General features: G+C 35.1%; 1 protein-coding gene across 4 annotated transcripts in view; it reads right to left on the bottom strand.

Moving 5' to 3' along the window:
• LOC107707552 (serine/threonine-protein kinase BRSK2-like) overlaps nt 1-21212 on the bottom strand; it is a 228694-nt gene that overhangs the window by 38655 nt on the left and 168827 nt on the right. For all 4 annotated transcript variants that reach the window (XM_016511618.1, XM_016511619.1, XM_016511620.1 and 1 more), the window contains exons 5-8: nt 8887-9003; nt 4068-4101; nt 3877-3945; nt 553-699 (exon numbers count right to left, since the gene is read on the bottom strand). In XM_016511618.1, coding sequence (XP_016367104.1) covers nt 553-699; nt 3877-3945; nt 4068-4101; nt 8887-9003 — 367 coding nt within the window. The remainder of the gene's footprint in view (nt 1-552; nt 700-3876; nt 3946-4067; nt 4102-8886; nt 9004-21212) is intronic.

Below are 21212 nucleotides of genomic sequence, written 5' to 3'. Positions count from 1 at the left end.
AGATAGATAGATAGATAGATGGATGATAGACCGATAGATAGATGGATGATAGACCGACAGATAGATAGACAGACAGACAGACAGACAGACAGATAGATAGATAGATAGATAGATGGATGATAGACCGATAGATAGATAGATAGATAGATCGATCATTCATTTAGCAAGACAGACAAACTGAGACAGAGAGAATTCTCTTGACTCTTGCACCGAGAAAAATCTGACCCTATATTTGTTCCTGATTTGGGTTCAACTGTGTTCTATAGTATTTCAGAAAATATTCTGTCCCTTGTCTCTCGCGTCAAAACGTGAATCACCGCCTGAGAAACTGACAGATATCAGCTCCAGAAGGACTCTGATTTGAGCATTTATTCAAGTCAAAAGCAGCTTTTTATTGTTTAGTATCTGCGTCCTCTGTGAGGAGAGAAAGGTCACAGTGATAGCATGGACTTTAATGTATCTTATCGTTAGCTATGCATCGAGATGCGGCCTCAGTCATGAGATGCTCATCCCTACCATGAAAATGTCTCAGTTCAAACTCATCCGTCTTACCGTTAACCGGTTGCCGGCGTCGACCTCGATCATTCCTCGCAGAAGGTTCTGGCAGTCCGGTGGGATAAAATGGGGCATGTGAAAGACACCCAGCTTGACTTTTTCTAACAAGTTTCTTAAATTATCATCGTCAAACGGCAGAGCCCCCTAAACGAAAGACACAGAAATTCTGAGTAAATAAGGCTGGAGAAGAAGAACAAATTAGAAGAAAAGTGCTCAAACGATTGACCCATAAATGCAAAGTTTTCATTAATTAACTCTCGCTTCACTGCTTTTTCTTATGTAAGGGGTCTGTCGGTACTGCTGACATGCTACAGCTGAGGGTGATGAGGTTTCATTTTCATTTCTGATGAAAAACAAAACAGAGGAATAACAAAAAACAAAAGAGACAGGACGAGAGCATAAATGCACTCCAATCATTTTGGATCTGAGAGGATTTTGTGCATTCAGCATCGAGTCTGTCAGAAGTCAATTTTATTTTTGGTTTTGGTGCTGTCTGCCTTTCCACAGCAGGTGAATGTATATTTCATAAAGGGACGATCGAATGAACTTCAGCAGAAAAGAAATGAAAAGAAAAGAAAAGAAAAGAAAAGAGTTCTGATGAAAAACAAAACAGAGGAATAACAAAAAACAAAAGAGACAGGACGAGAGCATAAATGCACTCCAATCATTTTGGATCTGAGAGGATTTTGTGCATTCAGCATCGAGTCTGTCAGAAGTCAATTTTATTTTTGGTTTTGGTGCTGTCTGCCTTTCCACAGCAGGTGAATGTATATTTCATAAAGGGACGATCGAATGAACTTCAGCAGAAAAGAAATGAAAAGAAAAAAAAAGAAAAGAAAAGAGAAGAGAAGAGAAGAGAAACAAACATGAGATGAGACAAAAGACACATTGAGATATGAAGACACTGAGAGATGAGACAAAAAGAAATGCAATGAGATGAGGCCAAATAAAAAATAAAAAAACAGAAGAGACAAAATGAGATGAGATGAAAGAAGACAAGCCAAAAGAAATGTAATGAGACAAAATAAGAGACAAAAATGAGACGAGACAAGGAGAAACTGAGAAAGTGAGATGCAATGAGATTAGAGAGGAAAATAGAAGAGATGAAATAATATGGAACAAGACCAAACAGAAGACAAAACGAGGTGTAATGAGATGCCAACAATGAGATGAGTTAAGGTGACACAAAACGAGATGGAATGAGATGAGACTAGAGAGGAAAACAGAAGAGACAAGACAATATGACACAAGACCAAATGAGACAAGACACAATAGGTAAAATAAAAGTAGAGAATAGACAAAAATTAGACGAGGTGACATTACAATAAATGAGACTAGATTAGATGAGACAATATGAAAAAAGTGCAGAGACAAAATGAGACAAGATGAGATGCAATATGATGAGACAAAATGAATGAAGAGAATAGTCAAACTGAGATAAGCAGAGGTGACACGAGATGAGACAAATTAAATGAGAGAGGAAAACAGAAGAGACAAAACAATATGACACAAGACTAAACAAAAGAAGACTAAATTAAAAAAAGAGACAAAATGAGACAGGATGAAACAAGGTGACAAGAGTTGAGATAAAATGAAATGCAGATGAGATGAGACAGAAACTAAAAGAAAAAAATATTTGAAATGAGAAAACATGAAAAAAGAGCAGAGACAAAATAAGACAAGATGAGGTGAAATAAGAAAAGACAAAAAGAGGCGCAAAAAGCTGAGACAAAAACAAAGAAGAGAATAGATAAAAATGAGACAAGGTAAGGTGACATGAGATGAGACAAAATGAGATTAGATGAGAGAAGAAAACGGAAGAAAAGAGACAAAACAACATGGGACAAGATCAAAATGAAATGGAATAAGACGTGACAAAATGAAAGAAGACAATAGAAAATGCAAGCTGACATGTGAAGATATGAGATGAAAGAGGAAAACAGAAGAGACAAAACAATGAGACGAGACCAAACAAAATGAGACAAAATGCAATAAGATGAGACAAAGTGAAAAAAGCACAAAAATGAGACGAGACGAGGTGACGTGAGATGGAAAATAAGATGCAATGAGATGAGAAAAGAAAACAGAAGAGACAAAACAATGAACGAGACCAAACAAAACAAGACATATTGAGATGCAATATGATGAGACAAAATAAGAGACAAAATGAGACGAGATAAGGAGACGTGAGATGAGAGAAAATGAGATGGAATGAGATGAAATGAGATTAGAGAGGACAACAGAAGAGACAAGACAATATGACAAGACCCAATAGGCAAAATAAAAGTAGAGACAAGGTGACATGAGATGAAATGAGATTAGAACATAAGATACAAAACCAGATGGCAAGACCAAGAAAAAGACGAGATCACATGATCCCTACAAAACTAATTGAGATGAAATAAGACGAGACAAAAAGACAAAAGAGGAGAGACAAGATGAGGTGATGCAAGAAAAGAAAAGCAATGTTGAGCTGAAGTTCCTGAGTGGTTGTTTGAATGCAATGTGCAGCTCTAGTCTGTTCTGAAGTCATAGAAGCTCTCTGAATGATCTCTGAAGAAATGACTCCGTCATCATCATTTCTAGAACGTCAAAAACAATCCAGCTCGGCTTTAAAATGCAGGCCAGTGGCTCTGTGTGGAGAGATAAACCTCTCAGACTCAAGGGTCTCAATTTTACTCTCAAAATTGAACAAGAGCATTTCAAATGAGCTGGAACTCTCGGGGATACTGCTGCGGTTCAGATGCGCAGGTAAAACATTTCGAATAAAATCGGCTAATAATGCAGTGCAGAGGTGCGTCCCATACTTGCTCCAAATTGTATTGTCTTTGGGACTTAGAAACATCAATTCCCAGCCTTCATTCAAATATGCGTGTTCATTTCCACAAAATACCATTTCTGATAAAAAAGGATGGCTGATAACATTCTGAAAACGTGAGTTTAACTTTAATATCCATCACACTGTCAAAACAAGCAACATAATACAATGTGTTTGAATGTTGTTTATGTCTTTCTACACAATTTAAGCGAACTGAAGAGAAGATATTTGCCATAATCAAGATATAGTTCACGCAAAAATGAAAATTCTGTCAAACCTCCATGACTTTCCTTTACCAAAAGGAGATATTTGGTTGTCATGTTCATGCTGCTCTTTTCCAAACACTAAAACACTTTTTCCAAACACTTTTTTTTTAATATTTAATGTTTCTCAGAATAAATGTAGTCATATGAGTTTAGAACAGCAAGAAGGTGAGTAATTGTTGGCAGAAATGTTATATTTGGGTGAACTATTCCTGTAAGGTAAAGTCTGGAGTGACTCACCACCAACAGAGCAAACAGAATGACCCCACAGCTCCAAACGTCTGCTTTCCTTCCGTCATACTTCTCTCCCTAACAGAGACAAGACAAAGTCAAAATGCAATCCTTCTGATTCCAGATCAGGTCACACATTCAGAGTTCTCTGTTTTTTTACTTCCACAAAGCAGAAAGTCTGACAGTCAGGCAACACTCACCCGGATGACTTCAGGACACGCGTAATGAGGAGATCTGTGAAAAGACAACATCAGCTTGAGTTACCCACAGTACTCACTGCTATTCATCTCTCAACATGTTTGTCTTATTTTAATTATTTTACATTTGTAATCCCCCCCCCAAGGTTTTTATCCTTCATTAAACAGCCTTTGCTGCCAAGTACAGTAAAATGTTTAAAGCAAGACATTTTACAGTAAAAGTGCAATTTTACAATAAAAATAAAATATTATAATTGTTTTCCATACAAAATGTCTCAATATATAGTGATTTTTTAATTATAAATAAATAATATAAAATCAAATTGTATAAAACATTTACATTTAATTACATGTAATCAATATTTATCATGTGAGAATATTTTTTATTTATTTATTTTATTTTTTTGCAGCACTGTAACAACACATCACCATATCATTTTAATAACATATTTTTAAAAAGCATCTCGGGGACTCGTATTTTGAACAGATTCGCTGAAACAAACTATTTAAAAGTACTGATCTGCAGTACAAAAATACAGGGGGGACTGTATATAAAATGGTTGTAATTCCTAAGCATTTTATCTTATATTTTTGTTCAACCTCTTGAATTAAAGCTTAAAATCTGCACTTCAATTTCATCTTGTTTGTTTTATTTTAATTCTATTCTGGTGGCATACAGAGCCACCCGAAATTATGAAAATTGTGTCATTGTCCAAATATATATGGACCTAACTGTAGACAGACAGACAGATAGACAGATAGACAGACAGACAGACAGACAGACAGACAGATAGATAGATAGAACAACAGACAGACAGACAGATAGATAGATAGATGATAGATAGATAGATAGATAGTAGACAGACAGACAGACACAGACAGACAGACAGACAGATACATAGATAGATAGATAGATAGATAGATAGATAGACAGACAGACAGACAGACAGACACACAAGTATTTAAAAAAATTATATACACAATATATTTCAACAATTTATAAAACAATATCATAAAGAGAGAGTTTTATAAATTGTTAAAAATATACTATATATAAAATCCAATTAAAAATTACGTTAAATCACAGCTGTGGTGCTCATTGGGATGACGGTGGTTCGAGTCTGACCTGCAACATCTCCTAGACTCTTTTGAATAATTTTAGTCACTATACTATTTCTGTCAAATAAACATATAAAACCATAGAAGACAAGCTGTAATTCCCCAAAGTAAACGTGCTCTGAATTTCAGTAGACGTTTCCCATCTGCACTGATCCGTGACGTGCGATACTGTTTGCTCAGAATGATTAATATCAAGATCTGGTCGGAGGGACAAAGATACACTAAAGACGACGATAACATCTTCCCAGAGTAATTAGGGTCACAAAATGTTGACGGTACTTCCTGTTTCACCAGCTGACATTCTGTCTACATTAATCTTTCTTGACAAATCCTCTTCTACAACAGTGTTGTGCATCTGCGCATAACGCTCTTCCCATCGACGCAAGTGTGAACGTGTTTTTTCAGAGATAAACAGGCACGTTCAGAGTTAATCACATTATTTGGAGAGTTTCTCAGTGAGCTGTCAGCATCTCCCATGATCCCTGGAATACCTTCACAAGCGTGCGGCTATGCAAATATGAATATCCTGTTAGCGAGAGCTTTGGCTTATCATCTAATGTATTCAACTTGAAGAACTCCAGCTGCATACAGAAACACTAGAAACGTCAAGAGAAAAGAGAACGACGAGAGATGATGTGGAGACGTAGGAGGAAGACCTTCATGTAAGGAAGCTTGTTTCTGCCATAGAATAAAATTCAGACTTTTTTTTTGCGATTGCGAGCTTATATCTCAATTTTTTAAAAGAATTTCTCAGAATTGTTATCTCAGAATTCATATCTTGTAATTCTGTTTTTGTTGTTGTTGTTTCCGCCATGGAATTAAAAATAAAAACGGTAATTGCATTCTTTTTCTCTCACAATTTTTACTTTTTTTTCCTCTCAATTCTCTGTGCATATTGCAATTCTGTTTTTAGTGTCCGCCACAGAAATAAAAATAAAAACGGTAACTGACTTTTTTACCATAGAATTGCGAGTATCTAGTAATTCTGTTTTATCCCAAAATACGGACATTTTTTCCTCACAATTGTGAATTCATACCTCACAATTTGGACTTCTCTTTTTAAAATTGCAACTTCTTATCTCATAATTTAGATATTTTTTTCTCGCAAATTATATATAACAATTCTAACTTTTTTCCCTCAGAAAAGTTTACATCTCACAATTACAAGTTATAAACTTGTACTTGTAAGTTTACATCTTATAATCTTGATTTTTTTTCTCTGAATTCAGAGGTTACAGGACATTTCATAATTCTATTATTTTGTTTGCACCACAGAATAAAAACAAAAAAGGTAATTGCAACTTTAAATCTGACAATTCTGACTTTTTTTCTCTTGATTACAAGCTTATATTTTACATTTAGTTATTTTATTCTCGACATTGTTTATATCTCACAATTTAATTTTTTTATGAAATCAGAATTTGCACATTATTATTTTCAATTTTGAGAAGAAAAGTGTGTATTGTGAGATATAAACTTGCAATCATGAGGAAAAAAGTCAGAATTATAAAACTGCATTCAACGTTTTTTATTGTTGAAAACAAAATAATAGAATTGAGGGATACAATCTCAGAATTCAGAGAAAAAAGTCCAAATCGGAAGTTAATGTTGAAATTTCGAGTTTGTATCTCGAAATTGTGAGAATTTGAGAAAAATGTCAGAATTTTGATTTAAAAATAAATATATAAAATTATAATTGTGAGATAAAAAGTTGCAATTAGTTTATTTATTTCCCGTGGCACCCGTGGCAGAAATAATTTTGAGTTTGCAGAAAGGCACTATATAAAATAAACGTATTATTATTATTATTATTATTAGTATAAGCTTTCATATTTATGGACAACTCCGAGAGAAAAAGTAGAATGGTGTAATAATTCTGACTTTATCTCAGATAGAGTTGCCAAAGCACATGGCATCTTCCAGAATACTCTACAAATATGCATCACAAAAGTGTTTTTCATAACTCGTAAGTCGGTTCTCGGACTGGTGAATTTATTGATTCTAACATGCATCTGCCATTATGCGTTTTATAATAAAACATTGCTGAATCTGTTCAGTAAACGTCAAACTCTAAAAAGACTCAAACTCAAAAATCATTGCCCTCAACACATTAGCCTCGACGGGACTTTTGCTTATTACGACTCTGAAGCGTAACGCTCGCAGCATTTCAGTGTTTTCCTCCGCAGCAGGTGCGTTAAATCGCAGGTATTAAAACGAATCGGATGTTTTAAGGCCGTAAAATGTTTTCATTGTTTATGTTGATGAGGAAGGCAAGTTAGAGATAAAAATACAGCCATTAAGGGATGAGTTTATGGAGGACCCCTGCAGCGCGTGGTGCCAGATCATTTATCTACTCCAAGCTGTTTGCTAAAGCTCATTTCCTCGCTCATTTCTGCAAAACTCGTCAACCAATGACAGGCAGATATGAGATGACTCATTACTGATGTGGGTGTGTGAACCATCAGACATATGAGTTCAAACGTCTTTTGGTACGATGTACAATGATCATTAAGCCAAAACAGTGCGTGGTAATAGGGACATGACAATAAACATCATAAACTCCAGAGGAAGGCATCCATGAAGCTCTGAATCAATAAAGCCTGTATTATTTCGAGAGTGTAGGTCAGACTCCGAGACAAAGTGGGGCTGTTTCTGAACGAACGAATGAATGAATGAACGAACAAACAAACGAACAAATGAACGAACGAATGAATGAATGAACGAACAAACAAACGAACAAATGAACGAACGAATGAATGAATGAACGAACGAACAAACAAACGAACAAATGAACGAACGAATGAATGAATGAACGAACGAACAAACAAACAAACGAACAAATGAACAAATGAATGAATGAACGAACAAACAAACGAACAAATGAACGAATGAATGAATGAATGAACGAACGAACAAACAAACGAACAAATGAACGAACGAATGAATGAATGAACGAACAAACGAACAAATCATGATTACAGAAATATTTCCCATTGCATTTATTTGATTTTATTTAAATTATCATATACAAAATGCATGCATACAAATTGCTTATAATCAGAAAACATTCTCTTAATTTGCTGCCCTATTTTTTTTATTTTTTTTTTTATTGTTATTTTAAATTTTTTACATTTATTTTTATTAATTTTATTTTTTAAACCAAAGTATTATGATCAAAGCAAAACAAAACATGATGTTTTGAGAGTAAAAATCTTTCCTGTTTAATTAATTTGATTTTATTTGAATTTTCACAATGTACTGCTTCGAACTGAATCAATATAAATCTGTTTATTGTGAAAACAATTAAATTTATGCATTTAAAAAGTTTATGTTAAATTTGGCTAGCTGTGTAACATGCAATATTTAATTAGTTAAATGAGACTGAGACAAATGGGTTTGATAAATTATAAATATATATATACAGTATAACCCAATTTATGCTGTATAAACAGTAGTTAAAAAACACATTTACTTGATAAGTAATATTACAGAAATCTTACCAGTATCATCTATGTATGCCTAACAAATATGCATCACATTAAGTTTATTAGTTTATGTTAAACTGTGTAAACCAAATGGATGGACATTTTATATGCAACTCATTTACATCAATCTTAAATTTAGACCTAAAGATTTTCAGTCTGAGCTGAAGGCATTGACTGTCCTGATCATTAGTGTTATAATGACACTCGGTTTCACTCACCCACAGCTGGTTTCCAGCAGACTGTCTCCCACCTGCAGGGATGCCATGCCGAAATCTGCTATCCTGATGTTATTCTTCTCATCCAGCAACAGGTTCTCCGGCTTCAGGTCCCTGTGACTGTACAAGAGCAAATGAGATGTGAAAACTGCAGCTTGAGTTCTCACAGTAACACTGTATATTACAGTATGCCTTGTATCAGCTAGACTAGTTGCGTCTCTGAACTTGTAATGAGATGCTTTTCAATTATCTCCGTTTCTTCTGTTTCTATCTTTCAGCACTACTCAAATGAGATGTGAAAACTGCAGCTTGAGTTCTCACAGTAACACTGTATATTACAGTTGGCCTTGTATCAGCTAGACTAGTTGCGTCTCTGAACTTGTAATGACATGCTTTTCAATTATCTCTGTTTCTTCTGTTTCTATCTTTCAGCACTACTAGTCTACAAGAGCCTGTGGGAGCCGGTCATGACAGATGTGTCAGAGTGTGATGTTAAGTGCTCATCTGACCACAGGCGGACATGAATTAGCAGCTTCCAACCATTCAAAACTTTCTCTTAATTAATTTGCTGCCCCACTTTTTCACTGTGTGAAGCAAGAGGATTTTGTACAAAAGAAACAAAAGTATTGTAAAAAAACAAAACAAAAAAAAACAAACAAAGGAAAAACAAAACAAAAAACCCAAGCAAGGCAAAACAACACAAAACAAAGCAAAATAACAAAAACAAAAAACAAAGTAAAACAACACAAACAAACAACAAAACAAAAAACAAAGCAAGGCAAAACAGTACAAAAAAAAAACACAAAAAAAAAATTACGAAACAAAAAGCAAAGAGGCAAGGCAAGGCAAAACAACACAAAACAAAGCAAAATAAAAAACAAAACAAAAGCAAAACAAAAAAACAAAGTAAAACAACACAAACAAACAATGAAACAATCAAAGTTCATTGGCTGCTTCCACATGACTGACTTCCCATTAAAGTGCACATTTTTTAAACTCAACTGGACATTTATGAATAAAAGCAACGCAAAGAGTTTTTAAAATTTGATTTAGAATGATTAATGCATTTTTTTCTACTTGAAATTATAGACTTTTACAGCATTGCAAAATATTTCTTTTTCAAATAAATTATGCTCTTTTGGACTTTCTATCAGTTTTATTTAGTATGAGATATAGAAATTTTACTAGCATTTTTATTAATATTTTGAAGTACTTTTTATTTGCATATTTTTCATTTTAATATACATAAAAATTACTAATTTTGTTGTGTGTTTTTGACATTATCATTTTGAAAAATTTTCTATACATTAATTTTCTATTCAGTGTATATATATATATATATATATATCAAGGCAAAGTTTAACTATTTTAATAGGTTTTTTTATGGTATTAGTTTTAGTCAACTATACTGTAATAACACTGCTTTCTATTAATCAAAGAATCCTGAAATAAATGATCGTGATTTCCACAAAGACATTAAGCAGCACAGCTGTTTTCATCATTGATAATAATAATTAATGTTTCTTGAGCAGCAAAACAAAACAAAAAATGAAACAAAAAACAAAGCAAGGCAAAACAGTGTAAAACAAAACAAAAAATGAAACAAAAAACAAAGCAAGGCAAAACAGTGTAAAACAAAACAAACAAAACAAAGAAAGGCAAAACAAAGCAAGGCAAAACAGTACAAAAAAAACACAAAACAAAGCAAAATAACAAAACAAAAAGCAAAACAAATATAAAAAACATAAAAACAAAAAGCAGAGCAAAGCAAAAAAATAAAATAAACAAGCAAAAACAAACAAAAAACAAAGCAAAACAACACAAACAAACAACAAAACAATGCAAAACAAAAACACAAAAGCAAAAAAGCAAGGCAAAACAACACAAAACAAAGCAAAAACAAAAAACAAAGTAAAACACAGCATATTAGAATGATTTCTGAAGATCATGTGACACTGAAGACTGGAGTAATGATGCTGAAAATTCAGCTTTGATCACAGGAATAAATTAAATTTTACATATTCAAATAGAAAACAGCTATGTTAAATCACAATAATATTTCAAAATATTACTGTTTTTTTTTCCTTCAAATAAATGCAGCCTTGATGAGCAGAAGAGACTTCTTTTGAAAATACTGAAAATTTTATATAAAAAACATAATTTATTAGTTGATTTTGTGATGAAATATGTAGCAGACATTTCTGGACAGTTTTCATGAGATCTGCCTAATTAGTAACTACTTCTGACAGTTCACAATTTAGATGAAGCAAAATAAGCAGCTGATATGTGATGCACACTGTGACAGTTTTATGAGTTAAAGATGTACATTTATAATGATGAAAAACAGGATATTTTTTGCTCGTTTGAATCAAATATACTGAATATTCACTCTTCAAGACAAAGCTCCTTGCTAGTCTGTCCCAACAGTTTGCAGAGATGCTGTTACTCATTTCACATAAAAATAAAAATAAAAATCATAACAGACCAATCATAAAAAAGCCAATCATAAGGGACATGATTCATTTATTGAAGTGTTAAAGGTACAGTAGCAAAAACCTGTTTAATATGGGTCAGAGAGAGGATGGAAAATGCTTATAAAGAACTAAATTACAACCAACAAAGCTTAACTAGCAATATAACTGGAGTTCAGGAGAACAAAATAAAATACAAACATCTAGACAGACCCTAATAAGTGTAATCACCATATATAATATCATCTGACACAAATACAAATGCATTTGTGACTCTGCTGAGATGTGCTTTCATTTCCTACATTCATTCATCTTTACAGGCAACTCTGGAGTACATTGAAAATAGATATTTTAGGCCTAAATTTAAGATTTATGCATTTGAATTGCACATATTTTTTCATCCATTTGAATTACAGAGTTTTAACATAAAGAAACTAACAAAATGTGTTGCAGCAAATTAAATTAGTTACAGAATAAAACTAAATCATGATTACAGAAATATTTCCCATTGCATTTATTTGATTTTATTTAAATTATCATATACAAAATGCATGCATACAAACAAAGCAAACAAAGCAAAACAACAAACAAACAATGAAACAAAAAACAAAGCAAGGCAAAACAGTGTAAAACAAAACAAACAAAAAAAACACAAAACAAAGCAAAATAACAAAACAAAAAGCAAAACAAATATAAAAACAAAAAGCAGATCAAAGCAAAAAAACTAAACAAGCAAAAACAAACACAAATGAAGCAAAACAACAAACACAAAGCAAAGCAAAATGACAAAAAAGACAAAATGCAAAACAAAGCATGTTTTGAATGTTTAAATGTAACAAAATAAATAAATACAGAAACTGTGAAAAACATAGCTGAAAAAATAACAGCTCAGATTAACACATATTTAGAAAATTAAAAAAAATATCTAGTCACAATTTCATAGGTAAATTAGCCTAACAAAGTTGTCTGAACAAACCTAGATTTTAGAATGTGAATCATTTATGTGATTACTGATGCAAGATTTTTGGTTTTGCTGTTTGCTGATTCATTGTTAGCTATTTGTAGCGTTGTGTGGTGTTTTTACTTGATGCTCATTGATCCTCAATATTGTTGATATTTAATTGATAATTGTTAATGTGTCTATATTAATGTATTTTCTTTACTTTGCAAGATGTTCACTTCATCACATAAACGAGTATAGAGTTGTCTACTAAGCAAATGTAACTTTAAGTCTACGAAAATGTACAGTGTCACTCCAAGTGGACATAAAACGAACACACAAACACATTTATGAACCCGAATCTCACATGGGCTAATAAAAGTGAGCATTAAGAGATTTATGCCTCAACGACGTTCATGGGACAAATTGCAAAGGTGGGGTTTATTAGCTGTCACACCGGTAACATCCATAACAGCTCTTTAATGTCACTTTCTGACATATTAATGTGGTAATCTCTCCTGAACAGAAACTGTTTGTTGATATGATCAGCGGCTGACCGTATATTTTCCTAATCGAAGAGCGGTGAGGCTAATTTCAATGCCTCTGGTCTGCAGGTTAATGGAGAAACGGGGCAAATCGAGCTGCATGTTAGTTTAGTTTTTGATAGTATCAGGTTTGTATTTGCCGCTGAGGCACCAAATGTTTCCCTCAGTCCACCATGAGCTCTTAAATTGCATATTTATTGGCCCAGTGATAGTTTAAAATTGTAACGCACATGTTGTTATGTTGCTTGCTGATAGAGATCTGCATTTAAATGATGCTTAATATATTTTTTATGGTTACAATCAAAACCGCAGTTCTGGCTGAAGTGTTTCTTCCTATAAAAACCTAATAAAGAGTATCTGTTCAGCATCTGCACGTCGAAGGATTGCTGTATTTATTATTATAAATACAAACGTGGCCTGCTGGGTCGTGCCGGTTCTGATGTGTTGTGTTTTGGTGCTTATCTGCAGACGACAGAAGTTTAAACTCAACTTCATTTCTGAAAGCAAGCCATCCTACTACCTTCATGTCTTCTCTAGACTGTCATATTTAACAAAACAGCAAAAAGTTCATTGGAATGAATGAATGAATGAATGCAATTAAAGAATACATTTTTAAATGAGTGAGATGAATGAACACGTATTTATAAAGAAATAAATTGGCCCAATTAGCACTCAAACAAGCTTTACATTATTGTAATGTAAAGAGCAGCAGGCGGCACATGCAATAGTACATTATCTATCTTAATCACATGCTGTTCACAGCGGTCTAATTATGAGAGAGTTTAATTACAGAACATGTATGTCTACATGTTTAGTGGTGCTTTGGCTTTTCTGCATGCTGGCTATTTAATGTTGGCTAATTTACTTTCTTAATGCGCATTCCTGGTATTACGTGCACAGTTTCTCAGTCCACACTGAGCTCAAGAACACTTTCTCCAATCAGTGGCATACTACAAAATTCGAAGACCCTCTGTAAAGGGTGACAGGAGCTCCGCCCAAAATTTATGACATCATGCATTTGTATCCGGTGCGAAATAGTGGAATATTAGTTTTAACCAACAGGTGCCAGTGGTGCAATTCTCAACAATTAACTGCAAACTCAATTAACTGCATTCCCAATAGATAAAATCAAATCATGTACCACTTTTTTTTTTAAAGTCATAGTTCACCAAAAAAATTAAAATTTGCTGACAATTTATGCAGTCTCAGGCCATCCAAGATTTAGATGAATTTGTTTTTTACAGTATAGGATTTGGAGAAATGTAACATTGCATCATTTTCTCACCAATGGATCCTCTGCAGTGAATGGGTGCCGTCAGAATGAGAGCCCAAACAGCTGATAAAAGCATCACAATAATCCACACCACTCCAGTCCATCAATTAACATCTTGTCAAGTGAAAAGCTGCATGTTTGTAAGAAACAAAGTTTTTGACACAATTTTAACTTATGAGTTTGTAATCCATAAGAACACTTTCTCCATTGAAAAAAGCTGTCTTGCCTGAATCAGGAGAGAAATATGCACAGAAGCGATAGTTAAAACGAAAGTTAAACATATTAAAGGTGGAATTGTTTCTTACAAACACACGGCATTCCACTTTTCAAGTCATTAATTGATGGACTGCAGTGGTGTGGATTATTGTGATTTTTTTATCAGCTTTTTGGACTCTCATTATGACGGCACCCATTCACTGCAGAGGATCCATTGGTGAGCAAGTGATGTAATGCTACATTTCTCCAAAGACTATGAAGAAACAAACATTGCATTTTGACAGCAAGACAAAAGTGATCTTATTTTTCCACCAAAAGCCAAACATGATGATTATCATCCATTACCACTGACAGTTTTCCACACAGGATCCTGAATTGACAACTGGGATTTCACAGTGGGATCCAACACAGTGGTAGCATGTCGAGATCTCATCCGAAACGTTCTCTAGTGGCACATAAAAACCTTATAACACAGCTGTGCACTCAGAAGGTCGAATAACAGAAGCAAAAAAAAGTGCATTTGTGCTAATTTCAGATTTATTAAACAATCTCCTTGTGACTCTTATTACCACTGGGGGATCGAGGGGGTGCTACTGTACAGATCTTCATATCTGGCCGTTACTTCTGAGTGTCAAGTGAGGCAATATTGGAAGAATCTGTAAAAATGGATTGGGTGAGTTTGTCCTTTCAGACAGACTGCTTGTTATATATGTATACTCTGCCTGACAGCTGTTGTCATACATGGACTCTATTAGTAGGTATATTTGGAGGAATATTCATGTCTAGCAACTCCAGAAGGACGGTTTCGTAGGTGGACAGAAAGACACTGAATGACTGAATGAGCAGTCAGCCTTCAGCTATTAAAACGTCTAAACCGTTCATGCTTCGAATAGCCATGTCAATCTGTCCATCACAATAAAAAAACAGCACCCATGTAAAAAAGGGTTTATATTTCAGGAGAGAATATGTGTGGATGGTAGAACATGTGCTCTGTTCCAAAACTGATATGTAACCTTAAAAGTCACTGACTTATGAAGCAGCAGCTTTAAGGACCGGCAAATAGCCCTAGACGCAACGGATTCAAATGGAGTTTGACATTAGCATGTTGCTATGCTAAAAACATGATAAGGTGTGTAGTAGAGGTCTGCATTCCCGCGGCTCTCCCGTGGGAACCGACTGGATTTTTTGCGCCGCGGGATTAAATTCCCGAATAAAACGCGGTAGCGGTCGGTAGAATTTTTTGTGTCAAGATAATTCATATAAATTCAAGTCAAAGTCAATAAACTCTTGACTCTTGACAAGGCGAATAAAATAACATACAATTTTGTGCAGACTACACTTTTAACAATTTAAATGTGAGATTCTGGAAACGAGATCTAAATTTAGCAGGAACGGTCGGGTCGGGAAGAAAATTATTCTAAGTGGACAACAGGTGAACAAAGAGTGAATATATAGCGGGAGTGGGTGGGTGCGGAATAGAACCTTGCGGGAGCGGGACTAAAAAAACAGTCCCGCGCAGACCTCTAGTGTGTAGGTGGACCAAACGTCTTATTTTTCCTGGACATGTCCTGTTTGGGATTTCTAAATTGGCTATGTCTGGGTTTTGGATTTATTTTCCTATTGTTTTCATACTTGCTGAAGATAACGACTGAAAAGTAGTTTGACCAATAGCGTTCCCTCACGCGAAACTCTCGACTGTGCAGATTCCTATTTAAATGACTGGATGTCACCTGCAAAATTTAGTCAAATAAGTGTGAACATACCTATACTCTATATTGAGCATACAAATCCACAACACAAAAAATGGGGAAAATAGTACATTTTTAAATTGAGTAAATAATTTCTATTGACACTGGAAATTAAATGTTCAATGAGTGGCGCTAAAATGTTAATGCTCGATTGCGGAAAACATGAGATAAAAATGTTTTTGCTGAAGCAACCATGTTATGTTAACTTGCTTCTACAAGTCTTTGAGATCTTTTATTGTGATTTGTTTTTAACAGGACTCACAAGTGTTGCTGTACCGGGTGCGCTACAGAGCAAGTTTACTACATTAGAAAAGCCATACATATGAAGCTGTTACATGATTCAAACATCAAACTGTATTGATTTACAAATCATGCACTATGGTAATTGTTTTCAGGTTACTATTGTGCAAGAAACTTCCCTAAAGTAAGTCTTTATTAATCGCTATCTGCCCTTGTAATCATAATTTGTGTGAAAAGGAATAAAAGTTGCTGGTGTTTCACCGCCACTAGTGTTCACTTCAGCTGGAAACTGTAGTGAATGTATGTTTTTGGAGTTTTGCAAAAATGTCGCAATGGGCACATTTTTCCAACGTTGCACAATTAATATTTATATCACCATAACGTATCAATTAACCCCAAAAAGTTGAACGATTGAGGTGAAAATTATTGTAATTATGCATACAATGGTTAATTAGTGTAATTAATGCACATACTTAAGCATAAATATGCTGCCTACCATTTGGACCAGCCGTCACACACACCTGCCGATGCCTTAAAATGCTGTCTAAGCAGGTTTCAGAAATTATAATATATAATATTGTGCTTGTAGGCAAAGCGAACAATAAAGAAAAGACAGAAAACAAAAAGACAGACAGATTGCAAGACAAACTGCGAGACGAATAATGAAATGGGAAAGGACGGAAGTGTAAAAGTGAACACTGGGTGGGTATTTCTCCCATCATCCCCTGCTGACTGTCCCAGCATGAGATCAGAGGGGCCGGGTGGCTCTCAGTCACATATGAAGTAAGCAAACAGCCGGGGAAGTGTGACAGCATGACAGGGACATTTCTCATGGCTGCTGCAGCATACTGCCCCTACTGCTGCTCTGCGTGAGGCCTGCAGCTCTGAGAAATGAAGCAGGGACCAGAGACGGCAAGACATGGAGTCTGTGGGGCTCAGCAGACACACTAAAGGTGCACAAAAGAGAGCTTTATTGCTGATCTGAGATCAGTGTGTAGCTGCCATTCCACATTTTGTTATATTACAGCCTTATTCCAAAATGGATTAAATTCATTATTTTCCTCAAAATTCTACAAACAATACCCAATAATGACAATGTGAAAGAAGTTTGTTTGAAATCTTTGCAAATTTATTTAAAAAATATGAAAAAAATAAATAAATAAATCACATGTACATAAGTATTCACAGCCTTTGTTCAATACTTTGTTGAAGCACCTTTGGCACCAATTACAGCCTCAAATCTGTTTGAGTATGATGCGACAAGCTTTGCTCATCATCATTTGGAAGTGTGACAGCATGACAGGGACATTTCTCATGGCTGCTGCAGCATACTGCCCCTACTGCTGCTCTGCGTGAGGCCTGCAGCTCTGAGAAATGAAGCAGGGACCAGAGACGGCAAGACATGGAGTCTGTGGGGCTCAGCAGACACACTAAAGGTGCACAAAAGAGAGCTTTATTGCTGATCTGAGATCAGTGTGTAGCTGCCATTCATCATATATGAGAATCACATGGTGTGCATTTATAACAGAAAGATTGTGTTGAGATTGCATGTTTTATTTTTGTTAACTTTACACTTTCTTGTTTTATTTAATTTTATATATTTAATTTTATATCTTTATATTTTTCCATTTGCACTATTTAAGTGTATTTGTCTCATCAAATGTATTTATATATATATATATATATATATATATATACACACACACACACACACACATTGAGAGAACTGATGCAAAAGTACTGGTACCATGGTTTGTTTGCATTTGTTTATAAATTTTTTATTGTTATTATTGTTTTTATTTAGCTAGCCCATTTACCATGGTAACACCATCATACAGTGCATCCGGAAAGTATTCACAGCGCTTCACTTTTTCCACATTTTGTTATATTACAGCCTTATTCCAAAATGGATTAAATTCATTATTTTCCTCAAAATTCTACAAACAATACCCAATAATGACAATGTGAAAGAAGTTTGTTTGAAATCTTTGCAAATTTATTTAAAAAATATGAAAAAAATAAATAAATAAATCACATGTACATAAGTATTCACAGCCTTTGTTCAATACTTTGTTGAAGCACCTTTGGCACCAATTACAGCTTCAAATATTTTTGGGTATGATGTGACAAGCTTTGATCATCATGATTTGGCAATTATCTGCCATTCTTCTCCTCGCATCTTCACCTCTCAAGCTGTCAGGTTGGACGGGGGCAGATGCACATTTTCAGGTTTCTCCAGAAATATTTGATTGGGTTCATTCCCAGGCTGTGGTTGGGCCACTCAAGCACATTCACACAGTTGTCTATAAGCCACTCTTGCTGTGTGCTTAGGGTCATTGTCCTGTTGGAAGGTGAACCTTCTGCCCAGTCTGAGGTTCTGAATGCTCTGAACTAGGTTTTCATTAAGGCCCTCTCAATATTTTGGTGCATTGAGCTTTTCGTGCTTTTTTGCAAGTTCCAAGTGTGTTTTCATGTGTCTTCACTGAGGAGAGGACTGAGTTTGGCCGCACTGCCATAAAGCCCAGATCGGTGGAGTGTTGCAGCGATGTTTGTCCTTCTGTAGCTTTTACCCATCTCCACATATGATCATGGAGCTCAACTAGAGTGACCATCAGCTTCTTGGTCACCAGTCTAGACAAGACCCTTCTCCATCAACTGCTCAGTTTGGCCAGGAGGCCAGCTCTCGAAAGAGTCCTGGTTGTTTTAAACTTCTTCCATTAAGGGTAACAAAGACTACATTCTTCTGTGAACCTTCAATGCTGCAGAAATTTTTCTGTACCCTTCCTCAGATCTGTGCCTCGATACAATCCTGTCTCAGAGGTCTACAGACAATTCCTTGGACTTCAAGGCTTGGTTTGTGCTCTGACATGTACTGTTAACTGTGGGACCTTATATAGGATGGGTTTCAGAGGGTCAGCTTGTTCTGTTTATTGTGAAGAATATTTTGGACAATTGCATATGACCCTTTCTATGCAAAATCAATATAAAAAATAGCACCACAGTATTACCACCTGATACGGTCAAAGTACCACAGTATCACCACAGTAGTTTTTCTGAGGCAATTCTTTCATCTTGCCAGTAATATGGATGCACACAAATGCAAATGTGTATGTGTGTGGCGTAAAAACCCACGGTGAAACACTGATTACCCATAATACCTCTCTTTTATCTCTAAATAGATCAGCTTGATATCACTCTTACGCGTTAAATGAGAGGATTTGCTCCTTTATCCAGGTGTCAGTGTTTCAGAGCTGCAGCTCAAAGCAAAGTTTCTGCCTTCAAGTCACCGTTGTCTGAATGATCATATTTATGAGATGAGAGCACATGAACGGCACCATAACCCTCGGAAAATGTATTTGTGGCACTGCCAGAAGTTTGCCACAGGGGCTTCCTGAACGCTATGCTTTTGTAAGGGAATGTCTTAATTAGCAGTGAGGAAACTGGAGATTTCTGGGGTTTTCTGAGGCAAAATCATACCAGAACCTAATTGGTACTGATGATAAAGAGGTTTGATTATAATAACCGTCGACAAAACAATTTCGTTTATATATTTTATGTACTGTTGATGAAGAACTTGCAGAAAATCATTCTCTAATGACCATCCTTTGCTCTTCGTTTTGCATTTCGTCTCATTAGCATTAAAAAGTATTTGGCAGTAGGTGGAAAAAATAGAGAAAGTTTTATTTGGATTCGACCAAAATCATTTTAACGCACATCATGTCGTAATTTATCGTAAGCAAGGCAGCATAAGTGCATTTATGGGGGTTAAAGACCATTTCACACTATTTGTCCAAAGTTTGCTTCAGTGCAACAAGGCATTTGCAAAACAAAAGGCTTGATTAAAGCTGATGACGTGGTTCAGAAGTCAATATTTGCTAATGATGTTTGCTAAAGAAACATGATCATTATACATCGTCGGTTAAGCCCTCACCTTTTTCAATTTTCATAACCCTGTTTTATGCTTCAGTGAACCAAACAGGACCAATTATCAAAAACATACCAGCTTACAGAAATAACAGCTTCAGATATTTTGTCAAATTACGCAGTGGTTTTATTGTGATGGCAAACTGTAATCAATTGGATGCAAAGTTTTGGTTTAAAAAGTGCAAAAGCCACTGATGTGTGAAAAGCTATCAAGAAGCACGGTTCAGTTTTCCTTTTTTGAGTTCAAAAATGTTTTGTCTTCAACTGATGTGGTCATGCTGTTTTGGCATATAACTAATAGCCTGGAAACACACAAAACGTGTCACTTAATCATCACTTGGACAATATCACATCCAAAAAGCAGTTCAGATGAGGACTCTGATCATAAATCAAAAAGAGAAACTATAAGAGGTGACGTGCCTTGCTTTGCCTTTCCTCAGACGTCTTTTGAGAGAAAAAAAGAGCTTGAGTCTGATATCTTGATATGGTTATAATCGAAAGCCCCGGGGTATGAATATGAATTTAACGAGCACAAGAGGGAAGAGCTCTCGCCAGCTCGCCGGCCGCCTCTAATCTATTAAGTGTGAAAAAGGTGGGAAAGACTAGGCTGGACTGACTTTTAGAACGCATTGCTGAGGTTTTGTGTTAGGATCAGCTTTTCTTTTGTGTTTTCTATCTGCTTCAGAACATTGCAACCCTAATTCAGTACACATTTCCAGCTTGTTTGTGTAATACACCTTTGGATTAATGTTGGAGACTAAATGTTCCCAACAACAATAAAATAAAAATGATGAGACAAACAAACAAACAAATCAAAATAATTCATTATTAATTTCAACCCTAATACGTTTCATATTTTTGACTTGTTTGTGTAGCACCTTGTGTTTGTGTTCTCAAATGGATGGATGGATGGATGCAGGGCTGGATTGGTAATCGGGCATACCGGGCATTTTCCCGGTGGGCCGACGCATT

Source organism: Sinocyclocheilus rhinocerous, unplaced genomic scaffold, assembly GCF_001515625.1.
Source record: "Sinocyclocheilus rhinocerous isolate Xijiao unplaced genomic scaffold, SAMN03320098_v1.1 scaffold1376, whole genome shotgun sequence".
In the NCBI taxonomy this organism is placed as follows: domain Eukaryota; kingdom Metazoa; phylum Chordata; class Actinopteri; order Cypriniformes; family Cyprinidae; genus Sinocyclocheilus; species Sinocyclocheilus rhinocerous.
Note: the sequence above shows the minus strand (reverse complement) of the source record. Positions and strands in the feature narration are given on the sequence as shown.